The sequence below is a fragment of the Podarcis muralis genome, chromosome 11 (assembly GCF_964188315.1).
Source record: "Podarcis muralis chromosome 11, rPodMur119.hap1.1, whole genome shotgun sequence".
In the NCBI taxonomy this organism is placed as follows: domain Eukaryota; kingdom Metazoa; phylum Chordata; class Lepidosauria; order Squamata; family Lacertidae; genus Podarcis; species Podarcis muralis.
In genome coordinates, this window is record NC_135665.1 from 33,074,553 (window position 1) to 33,099,942 (window position 25,390).

At 45.4% G+C, this 25,390-nt stretch overlaps 1 protein-coding gene across 16 annotated transcripts in view; it reads left to right on the top strand.

Annotated features, from left to right (window-relative positions):
* MEF2C (myocyte enhancer factor 2C) overlaps window positions 1-25,390 on the top strand; it is a 172,987-nt gene that overhangs the window by 143,126 nt on the left and 4,471 nt on the right. For 11 of the 16 annotated variants that reach the window (XM_028749307.2, XM_028749299.2, XM_028749310.2 and 8 more), the window contains 4 exons: window positions 13,861-14,033; window positions 16,985-17,008; window positions 18,094-18,223; window positions 19,401-19,536. In XM_028749307.2, coding sequence (XP_028605140.1) covers window positions 13,861-14,033; window positions 16,985-17,008; window positions 18,094-18,223; window positions 19,401-19,536 — 463 coding nt within the window. The remainder of the gene's footprint in view (window positions 1-13,860; window positions 14,034-16,984; window positions 17,009-18,093; window positions 18,224-19,400; window positions 19,537-25,390) is intronic. The other 5 variants (XM_028749312.2, XM_028749309.2, XM_077936232.1 and 2 more) reach the window with 1 other exon arrangement.

Sequence of the window (25,390 nt, forward strand, 5' to 3'; positions counted from 1 at the left end):
AACACATATTGGCAAAAGAAGTACCAACCCCACGTTGCCCCCAATTTTTTATACCACAAATGTTCTAGTATATTTTTGTCAGCGTTTGTTGCACTATTATTGCCTTCTGGCAGCAATAATGTGATTGCATTGGGCAAGCATCGCAACCAACTAATAAAACAAAATAAATCCACCCCTAATGCTTTGTCATTATGTTGTGAACTTGCTGCAGAATACAGCCACCATTTCACACCAGTCTGCATTCGGCCCCTCATTTACTCAGGTGTGCCTGGTCAGTGTTCTGAAATCCATTTTGCACCTGGAACTGCAGGTGACCCATGACATCTGGCTGGCCACTGTGGAAACAGAATGCCAGACTAGATGGACTTTGGGTCTGATCCAGCAGCACTCTGCTTATGCACTGGCGGAAGAGATGTGTGGGGGGAGCGCACCGCCCCCGGCAGCGCAATCCCGGTGGGGTGCCATCGCGGCTGCCCCCTGCCCGTGCTGGCGCCACGCCCCCACAGGTGGTGTGCCACGCCCCCAGGATGCACGTCACACCCCTGCGGGTGGTGTACCACGCCCCTTGATGCACGCCAGCCCTGCCACCGCCTGCTCTCCGCCCCCCCAGTGCCGGAGCATGAAGCTCCGCCCCTGTGCTTATGTTATTAAGAGAGCTGTTTCCAGCTCTATCTGATGATGAAGCTTAGCTTCTTCCTCAGATGAGGCAACCATCTTTCATGGCTTCATAAGTCTACAGTTGTAATGTGCCAGTATTGGTGGGTTCCTACTGAAGCCTGCAGATGATGGTGAATCCTCACTACTTTCAAGGATGTCCATTTCTGTGAGGACCAGTTTTATATCAGTGTGCCAGAGTCTGTGTTGGCTGTCAGTAACTTTCCAAGTATAATTGAAGGTTCCAGCAAAAACAGCCTGCGGGGAGCATTGATAGTTTCTGCTTCGGGAAAATGTGGCCTTTGCCATCTCTTTCAGCATTGTTTGCCTTAATATCATTCTCTTTTTAAAAGTGTTCCCAGTCTTACCTTCTCTCTAATTTACAATGTCTCAATATTTACCTTGGTACAATGATGGATTGAAAGAGTAAAATCATTGCACCAACTCTGAGAATCCCTCCTGTTAAATGAGTCATAGAAGCTGCTAGTCTTTTCAAGGTGAATTTTTTTTTAAGGATGATTGACTTTTTCCCTTAAATAACAAGCAATTAAGTTTATTCTTATTGGGAACCCACAGTTAAATAAAAAAACTTTTGAGTTGCTGCAGTCTGTCCTCTCCACGTGCTGGTGCCAAGATGATTGTGGTGTGTTTTCTCTCTGCACACAGCAATCTGTCCTTTTATTCAGAGAGGGAGAGTACAAGGAAGCATTGCAAATCAGCAAACATCTGGATTTCATGCATACCCTTGAGTATTGAAAGAGATAGTTGATGCCTTCTGGATATTTGGCTGCAGCTGTGTGTTTGCTCCAGAATGAAAAGCAAGCCATGCATTTAACTCCTTGGAACAAGAAGTCCAGATTTTGCTCCATGCACTATTGAGTTAAAACAACCCTTTCCCTTTAACTTTTCACATGAATTCTCTTTAAATCACTTTGGCTGCTTGATGTCCACATGCTTTGCAAGCGGATTAGCCTCTTGATAGTTGCCGAAGCTTTTACTTCGAAAAAAGTAAATAGATAGAAATCGAGAAGAACCACACTTTGGGCCCATCCAGGTGTCCTTTTTTAATTGTGCATCCATGATGATTTGTGTTCATTATGGTATTGGGGTGGATATACAGCACATGATCCCACTTTAAGTATTGCTTGTACCTGCAAAAGTTTCAGGATGGGCATACTACTTTGTATGTAATATGTGCATGTCCCAGAGCTTGCTGCTGAAATCCTGTAACTTTTAATGCTGCCTATTGAGGGGGGGGGGGCTATTTTTGTTTCACTGTAGCACAGAATTGCCTCTCCAGATAGCAATAATGCAGTAACATTGGGGAAGCATCACAGAGCAACTAATAAGGCAGAATGATGTGTGGATGGTCCAGTACAAATCCACTACTACCTTGGTTTAAGAACAGCTTAGTTTATGAACAACTTGGATTAAGAACACTGCAAACCTGGAAGTAGGTGTTTTGGTTTGTGAACTTTGCCTTGGAATACGAACGTGTTCCACTTCTTGTTGAGTGTGTTCCATTTGTAAATTGAGTCCCCTGCTGCTATGGGAAAGCACGCCTTGGTTTAAGAATGCTTGGTTTAAGAACTGACTTCCGGAATGGATTAAGTTTGTAAACCAAGATGCCACTGTTATGCACTATTATTGTGCGAATGACATGTTGCGGAACACACACACAGACACACACACACACCAAAAAACAAACAACACAATTCTGGAGGGGCTCTTTACTTTTAGTTTCTGTTTGACCAGGGTTGCCTCCAAACTGTGATTATTTTGCCAGAGCCATGCTTGCTGGGAGTTGTAGTTCAGCAACATTTGGTGGGCCAAAGGTTCGCCACTCCTGTCCTGTATCATGTAGATGCCATCATCTCTATGCCGTATGATAAGTTTTGTTGGGTTATAGGACCACTTAAAGCCATGGCAAAGTACCTTTGGTGTCTTGCTCCACGAGAACACCACACAGTATAGCAACAGCTCTAACCTTGAAGAAGGGGAAACACAATGTTCACACTTTATGGCCATGCTCTATTTGATGTTAATTTCAGTCTAAGACAACAGCTCAGAAAACAAATATCTGAGAGAGGCAATTGATTTCCAGCCACAGATGGAGGTAAATGAATAGCCCTCTATAGAAAGAAGAAGGAAAAAAAGCTTTCAGGTAGTCAAATGGGGATAAGTGCAAGGCAATGATCTACAGAATTGCAATGAATTCCCCTTGATGCTTCCCCAAAGGGGAAGTTGTATTTTCCAGGAAGGTGTTTGGTCAAATTAGCTTTTCTTTTTCTTTTTTCTTGTTTGATTTAACACTCAAGGAATGTTAACTTACTACCACCCCGCCCCACACTAGAGAGAGAGAGGGAGAGTTAATGTAATTTGCTTTCTGTGTGAAAATTGCATCTGTTGAGGGGTGGGGGCCCACGGAGCAGATCAGATATGGATTCATCACCTGCATAATTGCTTTGCTGGACTCAAGCCCATTCCAGGACAGGCCGTCTGCACTTGGCAACTGTTGTTGGATTCTGCTGCTAATGAAAGTGTGGGAAGTTTGAGAAGCAGCAGCAAAATCTCACCGTGGATTGATTCCTTCCCAACTCTCTATTGTTATGCTTGTGGTCTCTGCAACCTTTTGAATTTGGAAAGTAATGGCAGTGATATTTGTTTGTTTGTTTGTTTGTTTGTTTGTTTGTTTGTTTGTTTGTTTGTTTGTTTGTTTCATCTATTTCACATGTAATGCTTTAAAGAAGAGGCTGGGGACTCTTTGTAGATTTTCTTCTAGGGGCATCGTGCCAATGGTAAGAATGGCCAGAGGCAAAAGTGGCAATTCCCAAATAAACACCAACAATAATAACAAAGAGAGGTCTGCTTATCAGCAAAGGAGAAATTCACATATATTTTTAGTATGCTTTTTTTTTTAGTACTCCTGTTTTTTATTTTTATTTTTATTTTTATATCCTTTCTCTATTCTTTCTAATCTGGGGGGAAATATTTTATACCACTTCTAAATATTTTACTTGGAAGTTATGGCAGGGGTTCCCCTAACCAGCGGTATCAGCAAAAACCCTTCTCAATAACTTCGCTTCCCCCACCGTTCACGCCCTGCATGCTCTACATACACCCTTGAAATTGGCTCTGGGAGGGTCAGGAGAAACCACAGGATAGGCAGGAATTGTTCCATACTTGTGAGGATGGAGTGTTTGGAAGAGTGAATTGCTGAATCCCCACCACCCCAAAGACCTGAAAAGTCCTTTTACGCACTCCCTTATTTGTTGTTTTGCAATGATGTGTTGATATTCTTACAGATGTGGGGTTTTATTTGCATCAACCCTTTTTGATTCTGTTAGTTTTGATTTTTAAGGTGTTTTTTAATACCGTATTTTTCACTCTATAAGACTCACTTTTCCCCTCCTAAAAAGTCAGGGGAAATGTGTGTGCCTCTTATGGAGCGAATGCAGGCTGCGCAGCTTTCGCTGAAGCCAGGAGAGCAAGAGGGATCGGTCTCGCTCTCCTGGCTTCAGGGATAGCCGCCCAAAGCCTCCTGAGCGCAGCAGGAGCGCTCCTCCCGCTGCGCTCCGGAGGCTTCCAATTGCTTTCACTGAAGCCAGGAGAGCAAGAGGGATCAAAAAATACAGTATATATATTACAGTTTCCCCCTGTGGTTCTAAACATCCTTCAGCTATGATGTGTTTGGGAAAGTTTTTTAAGTGTGTGTGTGTGTGTGTGTGTGTGTTTAGGGCACTCGTGGAAGGGACAGTCAGACTGCTGTGTGCCCCATCCATCTTCTGACATCTGTGCACAGAACAGTATTCCAGCAGGCTCTCCACATGATCAGGAACCCCAGTTGTGCAAGGTTTCCCATCACACATCGGCTCCCCTTTTCAGATGCTGCACCAAATGTCAAGGGCAGGCCCAGCAGGTGTGGTCCTCCTCTGTGCCTCATTTCTGTAAAGGACTCCAGTTTACAGGAATGGCAAGGGCTCTAAAAAGCAAGGCAAGAGCTGCAGCACTGAACAGAGAGCACCTGTCACTGTGGCAAACCTCTGCTTCTGCACCCACACATTCAGTATCCAGTGCTACAAACCTGAGTCTTCCACATCTAGCAAGTATTCTTAAAATATGCATACTCAAGACTCATATCATTCACACAGTCCTTTGGATGGAGGAGAAATTTGATTCCGTTCGCATTTCAAGGCAAGTTTACCTGGTTCACACTTTTCCAAAATGATGCATGAACCAAAATTGCAGCAATCCTTTGCACTTCTCTGAATTTTGCAAAGCAGTTCTCCAGCCAAGTAACTTGTGCAAAAATGCAGATAGTGGAGTAAAAGTCTGAATGGAAAATGCATATGTTAGTAAAAAAAAACAAAAAACCTAACATGCAAAATTGCATCATGTTAGGAGAAACTGCTTTGAAAAAAACAGTTATTATAGGCAAAATATATATGTTAAGAAAGAAATCTCACTAAAATGCTGGTGAATGTTCACAATGACTTCCTTTTTTAAAAAAATATGCAAACTGATGCAGAAACGTGGAGAACTGAATAGTGGACAAATGAGAAACCAAAATTGGCTGATTTGACCATCCTACCCTACCCCCACAAATGGCTTCCATATAAATAGAGCTTGTTACCTGCCCATATAGCAGATGCAAGGAATTGTGGGTCTTGCATAAGCTGCCCAGAGTAATGTGAGCCATGTCATGCCTTCCTTTTGGAAGCACCTAATTGGAAGTGTCAGAACCTCCCAACTGAGCTTACACTTAACCGTAAAGCCTAACCATGCGGTAAAACTACAATCCCTTACTGTAGGACTGCAGCATTCAATCAGTTGACCTTGATGTTTTAAGCCTTTTAAGGCTATGGCCATTAAAAAAAGAGAAGAGTCAGATGTGGACATCAGCATGTAATACTTCTAAGTAGCTTGTTTAATTAATTAAAATGCAATTGCTGAGTTGACTGGCCGTGGGGCGGGGAGCTCCTAGGTAAACAAGATAATGTGATAGGTATAGTACAAAACAGTTTTGCTGAAGTGGAAACAAATAAATCAATGCAATTAGTAGCAGAGAATATAGGGAACACATGTTTTCCTGCATTACAGCAATATATTTGCCATCCCCCCCCATCAGATACCATTAAGAAACTATAAAGCATAAATTTCATAGCCTATGATTGCAAAACTGATGATAGTATTGACTGCAACATCCATTCCTCACAAAAAAAAACTCCAGGGTCCTGATTCTGCACTTTATGCATGGGGAAAATATTAGTCTGCTTTTGAATGCTTCCTTCCCTGCAAAAATCTGTTCTGTCTTCTCAGTCTCTGTGTAGTACAGCACTGGGTTGACCGTGGCAGCCCCTCTTATTCCCCAGTCGGCAGTGCAGATGGGTGCAGCTATATAGAGAGAAACTGCATACAGTACTGTGCAGGAGCTAACAGGCAGTGAGAGACAGTGTGGTTTGGAAGTGCTGGTTGCACTGAATGTTATCACCAGAATTCATTCGTTTCATTTGCTCTTGCCCATACATGGAAGAGCTTTAGTTCACTGGTAGAGCAACTCTCTTGCATGCAAGATAGCCCAGGCTCCTGGCAGCTCCTGGTAGGGCTTTGAGAGGCAGTCAAACAAGTAGCGCTTAAACTGGGGCTATACTGAATTAAGAAGATGCAGGCCATTGATGCTAAATTTTCCCTTTTTTGAACTCTTGGGCCACAGGTAAACTGCATAGAAAAGCAATTTGTGCAATGATTTATTTATTTTTGGGGGGGGGGGGGAATTGGGACCTGCAACAAAACATTTCCTTGTGAAGTTCCCCTGTTCAGGTTTCCAGTCACTCCGTTCCATCCACCACCAGCCCTCTCTGATATTCCACTCCTGCCTCCAACAGCCAGCCACCATTCCGAGCCCACTGAGCATGCTCAGTCCCCATTTAGCTGCTTTGGGGGTTTCTCCCTACCTGTAGGTTGGTTGGTTGGTTCTTCTAAGAAACTTTTTTGTAATCTGACAGCCTTGGGGTTTCCCCAAGCCTGCAAGTGCTTCCTTCTTGTGTGCGTTTCAACAACATAAGAAGTGACACTGTTAGTAAAAAAAAGAAAAAGAAAAACGGTGTGGGAATCAAAAGTTACTTCTAAAGATTTTCTCTCTCCTTGTTTCCACTTGGGTTTCCTTTGCTATTTGCACTTAGCCAAGGTAATGTACTATGAAATGCTTAACAGATGTAACATGTCAGTAGAAAGCTTCAATTAGCTTCTTGGGGAATGGGGTGGGTGGCAAAGAAGTTGGATTGTAGACTCAGAAGTTGCATGCTTTTCTGGCTTTCCTTTTTGATTTTGCGAGTCAACACATTATTTATTATATGTATGTTTGTTTGTTTTTTTGATGCAACTTAGTTAAAAAAATCAAAAACCTTCTAAGATTTATATCCTGTCTTGTCATCCAGAGAATTCAACGTGGCATGCATGGGGGTTACTACCTTTCCCCCATAGCAAACCCTGTGCCCAGTGCGACCTGAAAGCCAATGTGGCTCATCTCCCTACTCACCTGTGTGCCTTAGGGGGTGAAGAATTCTCTGTCTCCATGCAATGGGATGGGGAGGCAGTTTCCATATAAAATGTAAATACCCCTTCTCCAGCCCAGCCTCCCTTCACTCAATTTCCAAGGATGCTGAGAGTTCATATTAGCTCTGGGCCCTCTCTATCTGGCCTCTGGGACTCTCCCCAGACCTCTTCTTCTCAGCCCTGCTGCACCCCTTTCCCTAAGTGCTTTTGCATGGCTGGAAGCTGTCCTTGAACTACAGTAATGCTGCTTACTTGCCTGAGCAGAAGAACAGCTTGTTGAATCAGGCCACCTGGCCCAGCAGTGGCCGACCAGATACCTGTTGTGAGCCTGCAAGCTGGAAATGAGCGCAACTTTGCCCACCTGCAGTTTGCTGCAACTAGTTTTCAGAGGCAGAGTGCCTCCGACAATAGGTTTGAAAAACAGCTATTGTGGCTAGTGGCCGAAACAGATGTCTGAATAGCGCATAGCTTGAATGACAGTAGAGTCACATGTATTGTGACAAGAGTCATACTTGTTGCCCCACCCACTTTTTTTGCTCTGGCCACGCCTGCCACTAATTACCTGAAAAAGCTTCCCTACTCCTGCCCCCCCCCCCGGCCTGGAGCCTTCCTAAATACATCACATTCATTTTATTTATTTATTACCTTTATATGCAACCTATATCTTCCAAAGATCTGAAGGTGGTGTAGATTGTTTTCCTTCTCCCCATTTTCTCCTCACAACAACCCTGTAAGGTAGGTTAGGCTAAGAGATGGTGATTGGCCCAAGGCCAGTCAGTGAGCTTTATGGCTGATGAGGGGGGATGAGGGGGGATTTGAACCCTGGACATTATAGATAATATAGCTCAATATAGATACATTCATTATCTATATTGTTTCACTCAGGGTAGTAGGGAAGCTTTTTAAAGAAATTACATTTTTTTTTGAATTTTTTTATCAAGTTAGACATCTCTGTACAAATGGGGAGCAGTGGTGTCCTGTCAACAAAGTTCACCCTGCTCATTTATTTAACAAAATGTCCTTTTCAAAGCTCTGACTGTTTCCCCTTAAATGAGGAGAGCAGAAGCAGTGACCAAAAAAGAAGAAGGAGGTGTGAGACAACATTCCATTTCTTTTCTCCCGCTGCAGTGACTTTGGTTCGTACAAAGGGCTCCCAGGGCATTCCGGGAGAAAGTGGTTATTTGCTGCAGAGCTACACTCAGCAAGAAATAAACTATCTGTAAACACAATTTGCTCAATAAAGTCAATAAAGCCAAAAGCAAGTTCTTGTAAGGGTCTAGGGAAAGGAGTAGTTTGCACTTAAAGCACCTTGGCTGAGGAAGACTATAAATTGACACCTCCTGACACATGCCCTTTGGAAACTTGTGCTTCCTCTGTTTTTGTTGTCATTATTGAGTGCAAGTGATACCCATAAATGTTGAGTGAGTGTGTGTGTGTAGATATATATATATATATTCTGTTTCAGCAAATGTACAGCTTTTTAATCGAATGAAAACGCAACGCAAACTCAGCCGAGATCTCATCTGGTCTTCATTTTCTCCTAATTTATAATCAGGAAATCCATTCGTACAGGGCATATAATTTTTGCGCTTTCTAGTGGCTTGTGGAACGTACCGTTCTGCACACAGTCACATTTAAATTGATAACCGTCCAGGCAAAGTGTAATTTTAAAGTACAGGCTAAAGGAAGGGTTTGATCTCTATATTAGAAGGGCTGCTCCAATTTTGTTGCTGCTGGGTTTTCCCTTGAGTTGTTTTGCATCTGAATTTAACCAAGACCTTCTTCTTCTCCAGTGCGTTTGACTAAAGCTGCCTCAGTAGAGGCCAAAGCTTTCAGCGTACAGAGGAGGATGCGGTTTAAGCATCCAGATTAAATGCAGGCTCTCCTTAGCTGCAGGCCACATGCATGTATTCATCACTGATTTCCAAATGACGGGTTTGTATATCATTGGTTTAGAGTCCACAGCCTTACATTCCGGGACCCATATTCTGCCAAAAGCATAACAATTTGGTGGCTGGAAGGAGAAACAGTCATTATATGGCTCCAAATTGCTAGCTGGCACAATGTGCCAAGAACAGCAGAAATCCGCTGGTAAGGAGAAGATTGCAGTCGCTCTTTAAAATAATTTGATGTTCTAAAAATACAAATGCAGGAAATGTCATCACGTTTCAAAATATTTTACATTAGTAGGTAAATACATAAAGAGTTGCGTGATTGGTGTTTCTAAGTGGCACCGTCTCTAAATGATAGGAAAGCATTCCTGGTGTTGAGTTTTTGTATTAAATAAATTGCTTTGATTTGAAGTAAATCATTTGTAGAAAAGAATCCCCCCCCCCTGCACCCCATTCCATTTCCCTTCCTTAAAATAACAAGCAGGAAAAAAATCAGACTCTTGTAGTATAAAGACAGACACATATACATATTTGTTATATTTTTAAATTTTCATTATGTGTAACGTGTGTTTAATTGCACACATGCAAGAACGCCCACATTCACACTCTGAACAACTGCTAGTCATGTCGCATTATATGGCATGGCCAACATATTTTTCCAGAACAAAATAACCCCTTTATGTATATTGTTATCAAACCAAGCCTTACTTCATGTCTTCTTTATAGTACTTTCCTGAATTCCATAAATATGCCTTTAGTTCTTTCCTTAAAAAAAAAATGTTCCCAAAAATAATTGTAGATTCGGATAATTATTTGAATCCCATTTCAAAAAATGTAGTTTGTTTTAAAGGAACTGGTTTGTTTGCAAAGCGTACCTGCATTTCTTTACAGTGAACTCTTACCTTTACTTTTTACATTTCTTTGCGTCACCGGTAATGCCAATCAGAAACCTGAACTAACAGAATACATTAAAGTACATAAATAATTATGGAAATCAAGGTTGCAAACCTAACCCCACTTACCTGGGAGTAAGCCCCGTTGAACTCAGCGAGACTTACTACTAAGTAGACGGGGTTAGGATTGCACCAGGAAGCTTTCCTCTGCATGCTACATGGAAATGAAATGCCAAGATTATTTTTTATGCTTATGTACAGTATACGTTGTACAAGGGCAGAACTTCCAGAAACATTGGCCCTAACTTTGTAGTTTTAAGAATTTCCCGAATATTTGTGGTACAGTTTTCCTTCAGTGTTGTTGGACACAGATTATTTGACTGGTTAGGTCTAAAAGCACTGATTTGCCATGCAATTTGATGCCTTTTTAAAGAAGTCTTCCTACATTGAAGTGTGATTTAGATTTTAAATAGGGGTGGCTAACCTGCTAGTGTTGTTGAACTCCAATTCCCATGATCCCCACAGCCAGCGTAGCCAATGGCCAGGGTGACCAGAGTTGCAGTCCAGCCACAACCGGAGGGCCACCTCTGCCTTAGTCTTAACTATCTTACCCTTGGCAAATGTGAAGCAAGCCTATTTTCTTTGTATTTGCCCAGCAGCTCTCTGTGTCTGTGTTTCTTGCGAGAGAGTTTGGGAGACTTTCATCGGCGCACACTGTCGATTCCCTGCTATTAAGCACCATCTCAGACTTGTATGTTTCAAATAATTCTATCAGGGTTTCAAGATTCCATGTTCCACTGGAGTTCTCTGAAACACAGGGTGATTAAAGGCTAACTCTTTTGGTGGCCTTGAAAATGTGCCCTTAGATTTGAGGCTTCCAGCTATCTAGGCAACCGCACAGCAGGTGGCTTTTGGCACAGAAGTCGCTGGGGGAGAAGAAGGGAGGGAGGGAGGGAGAGTAAATGAAATGTGAGCATAAGCCCCAAGGAGGAGAGTTGGGAAGCCAGTCCCGGAGTAAATATGTTTTGGGGCTTTCTTCCTCTTCTTCTTTTTAGTAGGCGTCTCCTTTTCCCTGAGTGGCGTTCATGGGCGAGAAGGTGGATCCAGCTTTTGGGCTTCTCGGGAGAAGGTGCTAATTGCAGTGCCGTGCCAGCCGTTATCATTGTTATTATTGCCGTTGCAGAAAGAGAAGGGGCTGCTTCTGAAAGCACCAAATTAGCACAATACGGAGATGCTTGAATGTCAGGATGTAAAAGCCTTAAAAGCAAAAGGCAGCAGAGATGAGATAGAGGGGTATTTTCAAAATCACACAGCCAACTCCTCCTGCTGAAATCAGCGTTCAGGATCGAGCTCTGAAGGTGGAGGAAGGGAGAGAGGCAAGACGGAGAAGCGTTGAAGAATTTTCCTAGTCCTCCTCCAGTTGTTTTTTGCTCTTTCTTCCCCCCCCCCACCCGCCTTTCACCCCCCACCATGGAAATTATAGCCTTGCTGCACTTTCCTTTGTTTCAAAACAAAAAAAAAACCTGAAAGGGGGGGGAAGGAGTGAGTCAAGCAGAATCCTCTTGTATTTGTCCATGAAAACAGCCTGATCCAAGAAGGGTTTTCTTTTGTTCTTTCTGCTTCTCCTCCCCCACTCTCCCTGCAATATTGTCTGAGGTTAGCGTCTTTCTTCTAAGTAATGCACACTCGGTTGTATTCAGTTCAGTGCTCGATACTATATGACAAGCGCGCATAATCCAATCACCTGGTTGCCTCGGGCAACCCAAATTGTTCCCAAGGTCACCAGGATACCTCTTAGGACCCTTAAAAAAAAGTTTTGGCTTTTATTTTTAATCTCCCCCACATTTTTTGTCCGCCTGTCTGTCTTAGCTGTCTATCTTTTTATAGTTACAGAGAGAAATGGGAAAGTAGAAACCTGGGATATTGGGTAGTATCCAACTAACTTGTTCCATCGGTGCAAGGATTTGCTCTTGCACAGTGGAAACCCCTCCACCCAACACAGCAAAATGCACTCCATGCCCTCCTCATATTTCTTCTGGGTTTTCTCCCCACCCTCCAGAGCAGATTTGGGCAAGGGGGAGGAGGGAAGTTCAGTTACATGGACATAAATCCTTGCACTGACAACAGAGCAAGTTAGTTGGATAATGTGCATTGTTATTAATTGCGTATATATACTCCTAACTGCCTCCTTCTGAGAGGTCACAGCCATGCGCTTGGGCATATCCCAGTCTCTCCCCCCCCCCCCACTTTTGCATCAGTCCTGTGTGGTAGGTTAGGCTCTGAGAGTTACAGAATGAGTTTTATGGCTTCCTGGTCAAGTGGTAAGAAACGCTTTCCAAGTATAAGGCTGTGGCAGGGCTGTGATATAGACGTTTGAGCTCCTGGAGGGGTATCCAGGCTGAAGGCTACAAAGATATTTCCCCAGTTTTTCATTGAAGAATATGTGGTGTCTTTTCCCTACACAGGATGCCATTGCTATTTTAAAGTATTTGCATTTGATTAAAAAAAATATGTTCTGTTGTTTTCTGCCCTTTTGGATGGGTTAGAAATTTAACTGATGATGATGATGAATTTGACTTTTGGCCTCCTTACACTGGGCAAAAGTAAGGACTGGCAATTTGCTGCCTAATTTGAAGCAGCAAAAATGATATATGAAGAGATGGCTGGATCAGGCCAGGGGCCCATGTAGTCATGTCCTCAGGCTGTATCCACATAGCAATAGAGAGGTGGAGAGTTGGGGTGCAGAATAAGGGAACTGCTCTGGATCTGCATATGGTCAAAAAGAGAATAGTATATAATCCTATTTACTAATTATCAGGATTATCAGCACTAATAGGTGCTGATCCTTTTGTAGCTAAAGTGGAACCATTGAAGGGCAAGAGATAGATTTTGGGGGTTCCAAAACTCATAGAAGAAGAAAAATAAACTTTGGGGGAACTGAAGGGGATCCCCAAAAACATTTGTATAAGGACTGACCCCACCATATGCTGACTGTCCCATGCAGGACTTGGAGCATGGGAAAGGGCATGGCTGTCGGGGCAACAACACCACACTACTGTACAGCCTTTCGTTGCAGCTCCCATGTGTTAACAGAATATATTTGGCAGCTGATCACTCTTGGCTACTATGTGTTTCAGTAGCTTAGCAAGTCTTCTGATTCTATTTGTATGGTTGATTCACAGCATAATGGTGACATAGGACCGCCTGCCTTTTCTGTCCGTGTATTATTGAATTAGGGAATGTTTAGAAAGAATAATCGTTTCAAGTCCATTGCTCCACTTGGTACCGAGGCCACAATTTCATAGAAGAGCACAGTGTTTCCGTTACCTGATGCTTCTTATCATCCATGCGCCGTTGGTGTCCTCCATGTGATATCAACTCTTGTATTTCAGGTGTTTTTGCATAGCTCTGGCTTTGAGATGGGAAACCCAAATGATACCCTCTCCTCCTACTCCCACAAATAAACATGGGACACAATCCGCCAGGGTGTTCTTTCATGCATGCCTCACTGAGATAAATGGGACCTGTGCACGATCATTGCCAGGAGATGGTGTGGCTCTCATTTCTTAAAAGGAAGGTGGTGCAAGAGAACATTCTGGTGGATTGTGTACAGTGACAAATATCCGACTATATTCCACATTGTGCTGCTCTGAATGGGATGGGAAACCTGCAACCACCCCATGCCGCAGTCTCTTCTTCCAGGACCACTGAAATAATCTGAATATACAGGAGATTGCAATATTTCTGGGCTCATGTTAGTGTTAACTGAATTCGAGTGTCAGCCTACGTACCGAAGAAGCGTTTTTCAGTCCGCATCTCTCCTTATCATTTTCTTTCTTTCTCTCTCTCTCTTCAAAATTCCACAGGGAACGGGTATGGCAACCCCCGAAACTCACCAGGTCTGCTGGTCTCACCTGGCAACTTGAACAAGAATATGCAAGCAAAGTCTCCTCCTCCCATGAACTTGGGAATGAACAACCGTAAACCAGATCTCCGAGTGCTGATTCCACCAGGCAGCAAGAACACGATGCCATCTGTGGTAACACATTTTCATCCTTCCCCTTCAAGATAGAAATTTCCCAGACAGCACTAAGGCCATGGGGAATCAAACACAAGGGCTTGTCTAATTTATCTATTGTAAGGCTTCTTTGCTTAAAAAGGGAGTTGCTCAAGCAAACTGAAAGAAAACAAAGACTTAAAAGTCAGATTTAATTAAAATGTATCTAATCTAATGTAAAAAGCCTGAATCAAACTTAAGAGTTACATTGTTTCTGAATCAATTAATTAACATATAAGAAATCAAAGTCCCTGTACATAAAGTTTGATGGGCTTGTTTGATGGGATTCTGGATAGCAGAGGGCCTTAGTGGTAGTTTCAAATAAATTTTGTTGTCATCTGAGTAGGTCCCTTCTCTCTCTCTCTCTCACTCACTCTCTCCCTCCCTTCTTCCTTTTGATTTTAATGTATTTATTTTCTTCAAGTCTTTTTCTTTCCTACTTTTTGTTTTACCACTTTGCTTGGATTGAGGAAGGCTGCCTCACCATGAGCAGTGGTAGATAGAAAGCCCATGGCTCTCCATCAAAGAGCTGATTGACAGCCTTAGCCTTTTGATCAAGCCCAAAATTCTCTTAGTGTATTTGATACCGCTGGGGCGGCTGTTTAAGAAAGTGAACATACAGATGCGGTGTGAAATCCACACATTCTCCACCTTTAAAATCAATGGGGGTTGCAGTGCAGTATGTCTTCCACTAACAGGCTTAATAAACCTTAAAACACAAGATGTAACATCAAACCATGGTCTGATACTACACGAACAAGCCTGGAAAACCGGTATATCCCCTTGCATGCTCTGAGCTGTTAAGTAGGAGGAACACAGAAAATTGTCTTGTACCGAGTCAGAACATTGGTCCACGTAGCTCAGTTTTGTCAAGTCTGCCTGGCAGGAGTTCTCTGGGGTTGGAGGCAGGGTCAGACCAGGAATTGAAGCTGGAATCTTCTCCTTGCAGGCTATGATGGAGCTGCAGCTCTTCCCTTTTAACAACTTCCTCTTCCTGTTGTTGTTGTTATATCTAATACCCACCCTTCACCAGCAGGTCCCAGGGTGGACTAGAATAGATCACAGTCACTGGAATTGGGTGGGCCCTGAAAACATGCATCTCATGTGTCACAGACCAAAAGCTGTACAGCGAGGAAGCCAGATACACCTTTATGGAGAGGGAATTCCACAACTTAGGGGCTGGTCCTCTCCTGGGCCACCACCGTCCAAACATCTGAGAGAGATGGAACTTCTAAGGGGGGCTCCTGTGCTGGTCATTACACCCAGGAAACATGCAGCAACACAGTGTTGCCAAACAGCATTTAATCCCGATTTGCAATCCCAGTTTTCAGGACAAGCAAGGGTGGGCAACCTGTGGCCCTCCAGATGTTGTTGGACTATAGCTCCCAGCCTTGGACATGTAGGTTAGTGTGGATGGGAGCCTCCCCTGCCACAAAGTCTCTTTCTACATTCCCTAGGACGCCTTCCTCCTACCCCAATCCCTAGGGCTCATACGAAAGCCTTCTTTGTACCTCCCTGTGGGAAAATGTGCATTCTGGCCTCACCCTGGGAGAGTCCATTTCTGTCATCAGTCTTTGAAACCCTTTTCTGCTCACCTGCTACACCTTCACTAGGCACCTGTATCTGTCATGATTTTTCATAGCACCCATACAGTGCTTTTTTTCTTTAAAAAAATGTTTAAGGGCCCTCTCATTTTCCTACTCATATTGCAATACTGCCCCTCAGTGAGGCCAAACTTAGATTCACAAAATGTTTAGGGGTATGCATACCCCTGCAGAAAAAAGGCACTGGACCTATATATTTTGGACAGCAACTTCCACCTTCCTTCTGTTTCATGGTTTCCTCTGTTAATATCTCAATAAGAATTTCTAAGCTTCTTCCCAAAGATTTGCAGAAGAGCAATAGTTGATTCTTTATTTCACTGAACGGCATCAAGAAGTGATGTTTTTTTGAAAAGTGAAGCTTTAAATCTTCCACTCTGGAACCAGGGTCACATTTTTCAATAATCGGAAACAGCAATTATTCTTCACGGAAAAATCCTTTCTGTTATTATTGGTTTTTTTAAGGGGGGCATTATTAATTTGGGGGTGTCAGATTATGTAAAATAGAGCTAGGATACTGTCAAGCCATCAAAAGTGCATGAGGCATGCTAGTGTCTTTTAATTCCCTACAAATTAGCATAGTGGGATGTAAATCTTTTACCCGAAATCTACCATTTAAAAGGAAAACATACCGCCCTGCAACCCCCATTGTTTTTAAAGGTGGAGAATGTGTGGCTTTCACACCGCATTCCCCGCCCCCAAATAAATAAATAAATAAATAAGATCAAGGTGGCACATGTAAGTGACGCAGAGAATATTTGTTTTCTTCATGTAAAATGGCAAGCAATATAAACAGTTCTATCTTCGCTCTTAGCATGATGCATTATGAATTAAATTTGGCACTCAAGGTAAAACTCCCTAAATGCAGCACTCCCCTCTGGAAGCAATGATATAAGTACAATCTCTCATGGGGCTGCTCTTCAGACGACTTAGGTGGTGACACGGCATCTCCATCAAATGATTTCAAGGGGTTCTCTTCTTGGTGGGGTCTCTGAAAACCAAGTACTTTGCAGCCACTGGGGCTGGATTAACAAGACAAAGACTTGGTTGGGGTGAAAGCTAGTCTTCACCTTTGAGGCAAATGTATGGAGGTACTAAATGCAAGGCTTTATTCAGCAGAGAAAGGCCCTGTGAGCTTCAAATCATTTACTGAGAGCAGCTCAGGTTATTACTGCATGGCGAGATTACTCTGGAGTAAGCAGTTTAAGAGAGAAAGAGAGGGTCACCCCGGCTATGCTTTGAAATAGATCTATGCCTTGTAGAATAGCAAAGTGGCACACTTTAGAATACCTGCTTTTGCTAATTATTCATCCTCCTTTCTTATGCTGTCAGTCTGAGGATGTTGATCTGCTTTTGGTAAGTGAGAATGATCCTTGTTTTAGTAATGCAAAGACCGTTTGTTTGCCAGCCCTCACTGAGCTAGTAGGAAAGCTTCTTTACCATGAAAAGTTTTATCAGAATTTTTTTTTAAATGCCATGTTACTTTCTATCAGGTCCTATAATTCAAGAGTTGGGAGTGATTCTGAATCCTCTTCCTGTTTAGAAAGAATATTGCTGTTCTAGGGATTTCATCTTCCGATTTCCCCAACTTTCATATATTCACATTGAATGCTCTGTACATTTAAGTATCCCAGGCTGAATTTTTGCATGTTAATAGCCAACACCAAGAAAATATGAGAAACATCTTATCCTTTAAAAAAAAAACACACCAAAAATAATTTGAATATCCTTCAAGTAACTTTTGCCATTGATGAAAATGAAGTGGTCACAGCACCATCTGCTGTTGGAACGTGAACATGCAGGTTTACGCTTTCATATACAGTGGCTTGCTTATTTGCAATATACAACACTCTGAAAGAGATCTGTGTGTGTAAGCGTGCTTCTGTACACATGCCACTTGCTGGGCCAGGAACTGTGGGTGTGAATTAGGTGTGCATCCATGTACATGTGCAGTCTATCTGCACTGCATTGCTTTCAATCAAGTGTCCATTCAGTGCTCTTCTGCATTGTGACAAAGCTATCATATATAGCTACTTGTTTAAAGCTTGGCTAACTTGGGATGAAATACTGTCATTTTAATAATATTTTGCAACCAGATTTTTAAAAAACCTAAACAATGCAAGTTACATATAATTAGTTATCATCATAGCCTGTTGGCTTACTTGTGTGTCAGGGTGGGGTGAGGGCGAATCTTATATGTTACTAGTTTGGTTACCTAGGAGATTCTGATGTAATGGGTTACTATGGAGACAAGTGGTCTCTTGAAAGATTGTAAATCATAAGGATTGGCAGAGTTCATAAAAGCCAAACGACAAATGATTAATTTTGTGAAATCTTGTGTACAGTCGTATATCGTATGAACAAATCTGACACCTAAATATAGCTCATTTCGACTGTTTTGCACCCTGCCATTAATATGTTTATTTTACTTACTTTAAAAGAATCAGAGGATAAATAACTCTCAGTCTGCTCAGTCATTGGCTACCCCAGTGGTTTCCGTGGCAACTCCTACTTTGCCAGGGCAAGGGATGGGAGGATACCCATCAGCCATTTCAACAACATATGGTACCGGTAAGTTTCCACATAAGATGTAAGCAATGTAGATGGGGGGGGGGAGAAAAGCCAGATATTGACAGTACTACTCAGTACTACCAAAAGGTCTTCTTGTGCACTACTTCTCTGAGTGCCATTCTGGCAGAAAATGCAGGAATAAATAAATTGTCTACTGAATCATAGGAATAGAGATGTATTTTTTTATTGTGCATCACAATAAGAAATTACGTTAAGTGAGCCACTTGGATTTTCAGTATTTGCTCTACAGCTTTTGTAGAAGCTTAAAACTGGTGTTCACCACCAGGCATCAGGTACAGTTCTTACCTGATGCTTACCCAGTTCTTGGGGTTTTCAAGTATTCGGTGCTATTTCTGTTGTGCTCCGCTGTGCATCTGTCCAATTCATGTCGTACCTCTTTTGTACTCCCACACTGCATCCATTTGTGCAGCAGAAAGGTGTGGTCGAAAAGTGGTAGCAGCACACCTCACCTTTGAAATTGGACCCATCTGTTTGCACAGTCTGTCAGGGCCAGGCTGGGCTGTGGTTAGATGTGTCCAAATCCTCACCTGGAAGGGACACTCTTCAGCGCAGGATCTCCAAACACTGGACCCTTAAGTACAGAAGCGTTTTGCTAATCTGGCCAAGCTGAAGGCCGGGCTCCTAGAATTCACCCCAGTCTTCAGACTGCAAGAGCTGACATTTTGCAGCCTTGTTCCTTTCTGCACCTGAAGGCTTGCACATACAAAGTTCACGGGAGGTCCCTTGATGAGATCCCAGCCTCAGAGGTTGCTGGCCTGTGAGCTTGGATGCCAACGTTATTCTCACTTTGTAGTTCCCAGTGATCCTCAGTAAGCCCTGTTCACTTCAGGCCATACTCAATAAGATGACTCTGGGGTGAATGGGTTGCTAGCTCCTGTTTCAACATACATTTGTGTTTGTTGGTAACAAATGTATGCACAAAATTTAAAAATTGTCCTCCAGGAATACAGAGAATCTGATTCAGTTGGCATTTGTTTCCCAAGATAACAACGCAAATTTAAGCTTTTGCTGGGGCAGTGGATACAGCTTGATACCACAGGAGTACTTAAGGCACAATGGCTTATCAACTGAAAGAGCAAATGCTTAGGTCTGTAAGTGTATATCAGGTTTTCCCATGACTTTTAAATAATGGCATGTTTTCTGTTCTTGCACCTAGAATACTCACTCAGCAGTGCAGATTTGTCATCGCTCTCTGGCTTTAACACTGCCAGCGCTCTCCACCTGGGCTCAGTAACCGGCTGGCAACAACAACACCTACATAACATGCCACCATCTGCCCTCAGTCAGCTGGGGTAAGTCACTACATAAGCAAGTGCTGTGCGCTCCTGAATATTGCATCGTGGTGGTCCGAGTGAAACAAGAATGGCTGTTCCCCCAGGGCAGACCCCTGTCTCTTGAGTTGATATATAGCAGCACAGTCCCGTCCGGGGTGAATTAACAACAAGGGGTCACCCAGCTCAGTACCAAGAAGCATCAGAGAACAGGATCCACATTCTCCTATGCAAATGCTGACTCTGGAGGGTGTAGCATGCAGAGGAGATGGAGACCACAGTCTTGTCAGAGAGGCAGAATCTGCTTTAGCCTTGTCAGAAGTGGCTCACAGTCAGAGCCGGGATGCTAGTTTCCCAGCAGGTGAGGCACTGTTGCCTCCTGGAAGGGAGAGAGGTGAGGCTGCAGGGAGGTCGGTGTGGCCAATCCAATAAATAGAATAAATCGACACCCACCTCTCTGCCATCTTGCCCCTTCTCCTCCCCATGCTGGCAGACAATAGTTCCAAGTCACTTCTGGTCTTTAAATGAAGCCTGGGAGTCCTGGCACCATCCCCTTTGCATATTCCCGCTTCTATGAATAAAAGTTGTTCTGCTGCTTGCAAGCTGCTGAGAACGCCCCTTTCCTTTGAAAAGCCAAGTTTAACATGTAATAATAAACTGGCCAGCCCGGGACATGTCAGTGATGGATACATCATGCAGATATGCAGGATGTCTGTCATTTGGTCACACTGAAGTCCTGGGGTGTGTGCAGTTCAGTGTGTCCAGACTCCCTGCCCACTTCTGACTGAGTTTGCTTGCCCCATAGTCTCTTCCAGCTGAACTGCCATGGTGTGGAAGTGTTGGCTCCACCTGAGATTGGGCTGCTTTGTTAAGGAGGGCTTTCCCCCCTTCTCTCCCTCTCTTCCCTTGGCTCGGAGCAGCAATAACAACCCATGTCCAGAAGTGGCCTGTCATTGCGCCACTATAGCGATGGACAGGAATCCCTTATGCGGGAGGCATGTTGTTAATACTCAGATGCTTTTCAGGTCAAGCAGTTTCTATTATTTTCTGTTTGCAGAGCGTAAGGATCTAGAGTTGGGGACCGGGGGGGGGGGGGGAGCATTGCATGCAGAAGGTTCCAGGTTCAATCCCCGGCCTCTCCAGTTAAGAAGAGATTAAGTTGCAGATAATAAAGTTCTGTGCTTAAGATTCTGGGGAGCCACTGCTAGGCAGGATAGACAGCCCTGGGAGAAATGGGCAAAGAATCGCAGAACTGTATCTAGTTCAGTCTCCTGCAGTGCAGGAATCTTTCAACCAACATGGGGCTTGAACCCATGAGATGAAGAGTTATGCCTGCACTCTGCTATAAGGCAGTTTCCAAATTGTTAATCTGCCCCTGATTTCAACTGTGCTTAAAAGTCATATTTTAAATATCCAAAACCTGAATGCAGGTAAGGCAGTTCAAATGCAACCTTACTCCCCACCCCAGCCCTTCTCCAGTCTATTAACACAAAGGTTGTTTCACTAATTAGAATTCTAATATATCTCTCTACTTTTTTTAACTAAAGCTTTAGCACCACTCAAACTTTTTAACACTTTGCTCTACCGGTTTGCTGTGTATCTTTGCCTGATGTGTTGCCGAGTGACCTCACGTTAACCCTTATGTTTATCTGGCCATTCTCGTACAAGCACATTTCACTTATTTGGAATTGCATTCTAGGAACACAACCTAAATGCCTGCAAGCAAAGCTCAGTTTTCTTTCCCAGTTAAAGGGCATCCGTTCCTGCCCTCTAGTGGCTATTGCAAGAGAGCTCTTTCTTGAAAGGAATGAAGCCTGTTGCAAACGTTTGAAACTTTTCAACAAACTACTAAATTTGCACAACTGTAATAGAACAAAAAATGCAGAATACAAAATGAAAAAGAGGAAACAAGCTGAAGTGCTGGCTTTTCTTATGATCTGAACTTCTACATACCATGAATGGCTTGATGTAAGAACTGAAAAAGTCTGTGCCAAGTAGCATTAATATCAATGAAGAAATTGCTTTCAGTAGCTCACCATAATATGTAGCAACAAGCCTGTCTGTTTGAGGAAGCAAGGTAATAATTAAATGCTAAACCATCTGCAAGCCTTCAAAGAAATGCCATGCACTATCCTCAATTTCCAATGCAGTCATAAAATAACTGCCCTAATTTTACCTGGAAAAAATTGTTCTTTCTTAATCATTCTAACTTTGACAGAAACCAGCACTTTAGGGGCAACCTTTAACCACACTTTAACTTTAGGGGCGACCTTTAACCACACTTTCAGTGATCCCACAAGACACCCCTGAATTGAAAGAGCTTTTTTTTCAAGCCAGAAGAAAGGTTAGTGAAACTGAGTATTAAGCTTTCGGGCTTGGTATAATCTCCAAGCTGGTATATACCGTATTTTTCGCACCATAGGACGCACTTTTTCCCTCCTAAAAAGCAAGGGAAAATGTGTGTGCGTCCTATGGAGCGAATGCAGGCTTTCGCTGAAGCCTGGAGAGTGAGAGGGGTCGGTGCGCACCGACCCCTCTCACTCTCCAGGCTTCAGGAAGCTATCCGCTAGCCGTGGGAGACCCAGCTCTCCCACGGCTAGCGGAGCGCTGCATTAATCCCGAAGCTTGGGGCGTGCGGAGCTCAGCGCGCCCCAAGCTTCTGGGTGCCGGCAAGTTCTCGCTAGCCCTGGGAGAGCCCCGCGACGTCGCGGGGCTCTCCTAGGGCTAGCGAAGCGCCGCGCTAATCCCGAAGCTTGGGGCGTGCGGAGCTCAGCGCGCCCCAAGCTTCTGGGTGCCGGCAAGGTCTCCGCTAGCCCTGGGAGAGCCCCGCGACGTCGCGGGGCTCTCCCAGGGCTAGCGAAGCGCCGCGCTAATCCCGAAGCTTGGGGCGTGCGGAGCTCAGCGTGCCCCAAGCTTCTGGGTGCCGGCAAGGTCTCCGCTAGCCCTGGGAGAGCCCCGCGACGTCGCGGGGCTCTCCCAGGGCTAGCGAAGCGCCGCGCTAATCCCGAAGCTTGGGGCGTGCGGAGCTCAGCGCGCCCCAAGCTTCTAGGTGCCGGCAAGGTCTCCGCTAGCCCTGGGAGAGCCCCGCGACGTCGCAGGGCTCTCCCAGGGCTAGCGAAGCGCCGCGCTAATCCCGAAGCTTGGGGCGTGCGGAGCTCAGCGCGCCCCAAGCTTCTGGGTGCCGGCAAGGTCTCCGCTAGCCCTGGGAGAGCCCCGCGACGTCGCGGGGCTCTCCCAGGGCTAGCGAAGCGCCGCGCTAATCCCGAAGCTTGGGGCGTGCGGAGCTCAGCGCGCCCCAAGCTTCTGGGTGCCGGCAAGGTCTCGCTAGCCCTGGGAGAGCCCCGCGACGTCGCGGGGCTCTCCCAGGGCTAGCGAAGCGCCACGCTAATCCCGAAGCTTGGGGCGTGCGGAGCTCAGCGCGCCCCAAGCTTCTGGGTGCCGGCAAGGTCTCGCTAGCCCTGGGAGAGCCCCGCGACGTCGCGGGGCTCTCCCAGGGCTAGCGAAGCGCCACGCTAATCCCGAAGCTTGGGGCGTGCGGAGCTCAGCGCGCCCCAAGCTTCTGGGTGCTGGCAAGGTCTCCGCTAGCCCTGGGAGAGCCCCGCGACGTCGCGGGGCTCTCCCAGGGCTAGCGAAGCGCCGCGCTAATCCCGAAGCTTGGGGCGTGCGGAGCTCAGCGCGCCCCAAGCTTCTGGGCGCCAGCAAGGTCTCCGCTAGGCTAGGCTAGCGGAGACCTTGCCGGCACCCAGAAGCTTGGGGTGCGCTGAGCTCCGCACGCCCCAAGCTTCGGGATTAGCGCGGCGCTAGCCGTGTCTAGGCTGCAGATAGCAGCCTGCTTCCCGGAGCGTCGGGCGCCCTGAAAGCAGAGCTCCAGGCGCTTCGGGAACACACCCGCAGCGTGGGGAGCCTTGCAGGAATTCCCCACAGGGCTCCCCACGCTGCAGATAGCAGCCTGCTGCCTGGCGGGTGGGGCGCCCTGAAGCAGAGCGCCCCTCGCGCCAGGCAGACATCCGCAGAGTGGGGAGCCTTGCAGGAGTTCCCCACAGGGCTCCCAACGCTGCGGATAGCAGCCTGCTGCCTGGCGGGTGGGGCGCCCTGAAGCAGAGCGCCCCTCGCGCCAGGCAGATATCCGCAGAGTGGGGAGCCTTGCAGGAGTTCCCCACAGGGCTCCCAACGCTGCGGATAGCAGCCTGATGCCTGGCGGGTGGGGCGCCCTGAAGCAGAGCGCCCCTCGCGCCAGGCAGACATCCGCAGAGTGGGGAGCCTTGCAGGAGTTCCCCACAGGGCTCCCCACGCTGCGGATAGCAGCCTGCTGCCTGGCGGGTGGGGCGCCCTGAAGCAGAGCGCCCCTCGCGCTAGGCAGACATCCGCAGAGTGGGGAGCCTTGCAGGAGTTCCCCACAGGGCTCCCCACGCTGCGGATGTCTGCCTGCTGCCTGGCGGGTGGGGCGCCCTGAAGCAGAGCGCCCCTCGCGCCAGGCAGACATCCGCAGAGTGGGGAGCCTTGCAGGAGTTCCCCACAGGGCTCCCCACGCTGCGGATAGCAGCCTGCTGCCTGGCGGGTGGGGCGCCCTGAAGCAGAGCGCCCCTCGCGCCAGGCAGACATCCGCAGAGTGGGGAGCCTTGCAGGAGTTCCCCACAGGGCTCCCCACGCTGCGGATAGCAGCCTGCTGTCTGGCGGGTGGGGCGCCCTGAAGCAGAGCGCCCCTCGCGCCAGGCAGACATCAGCCAGCTCCACAAGCTCGGGGGACAGCAGGGAGGCGCAGCGCCACTATCCCGCTGTTCCGCGACCTGGTTCGGTTTCCCTGACCTGCATTTGGGGGGGAAATAAAGGGGAATTTTTTTTCCTTTATTTCCCCCAAAAAAAACTAGGTGCGTCCTATGGTCCGGTGCGTCCAATCGTGCGAAAAATACGGTAGGCTGGTTTAAACATATTAGAAACAGACAATTACTAAGAAAAATAATTTGGAAATCAACAGAAACCAAATCCACTGAATAATATTAGGTATTCAGGGGGCAGAGATTATTCAATAGATTTCAGAATGAATTAATTCCTTTGTTCTAAAAATAAGCAGTGCTTTTCATAAATACAGTATAATGCACCTTCGGATAAATTTGGGGAGAAAGAGGGGCAACCAACAAGCCTGTCCATACTAAGTAGGGTAACAACAGAAATACTATGGAAAAAAGTGAATTACACTGGAACAAAAAGAGTTTCTTGAAACAATACAAATTTGTAGGTGCAAATGTAACCTTTATTAAACCTACCCTATCCAGCATGACATTCTAATCTGATGGGGATAAGAAACAGTAGACACTGGAATAAAAAAGAGTTACTTGAGTCTGTGAGTAAATAAGAAATTCTGAAAATAACAAGTGCATCCTGCACTTTTCTCTATCACACCAATTTGTATTGTAAGTGGATCATTCTGGTGTTTTAAAACTTTTACAGATTTGAAAATGTTTTATATAAAGCTATTTTACAGCATCAAGAAATGCCTTTAAATTTTCGATGGCTCATTTGACCAATTTTCTTTCCCTAATGGCACAGTACTTTAACTACATTGTGGCCCAGTCCTGTGCATGTTTACTCAGAAGCAAGCCCCACCAAGCTTGTGGGGGAAACTTGTTGGGCAAACTCACAAGAGAGTGTACGTGGGGTTGCATCCTGAGTTTATTGGCTTCAGGAGCCCCAAACAATGCCTATCAGAGGAAATGCTGCACTTCCGTTTGCTCCTCACACAATCGCAACTGTAGGGCCAACACACTTGTCCTTTCTGTTTGGGAAGATAACGGCACCAATTTTGACAAAAATCTGCTGAATGCTGGGCAGATGAAAGCAATTACCCATGCAGCGTTCGGTTTTCTCTTTGTTGCCT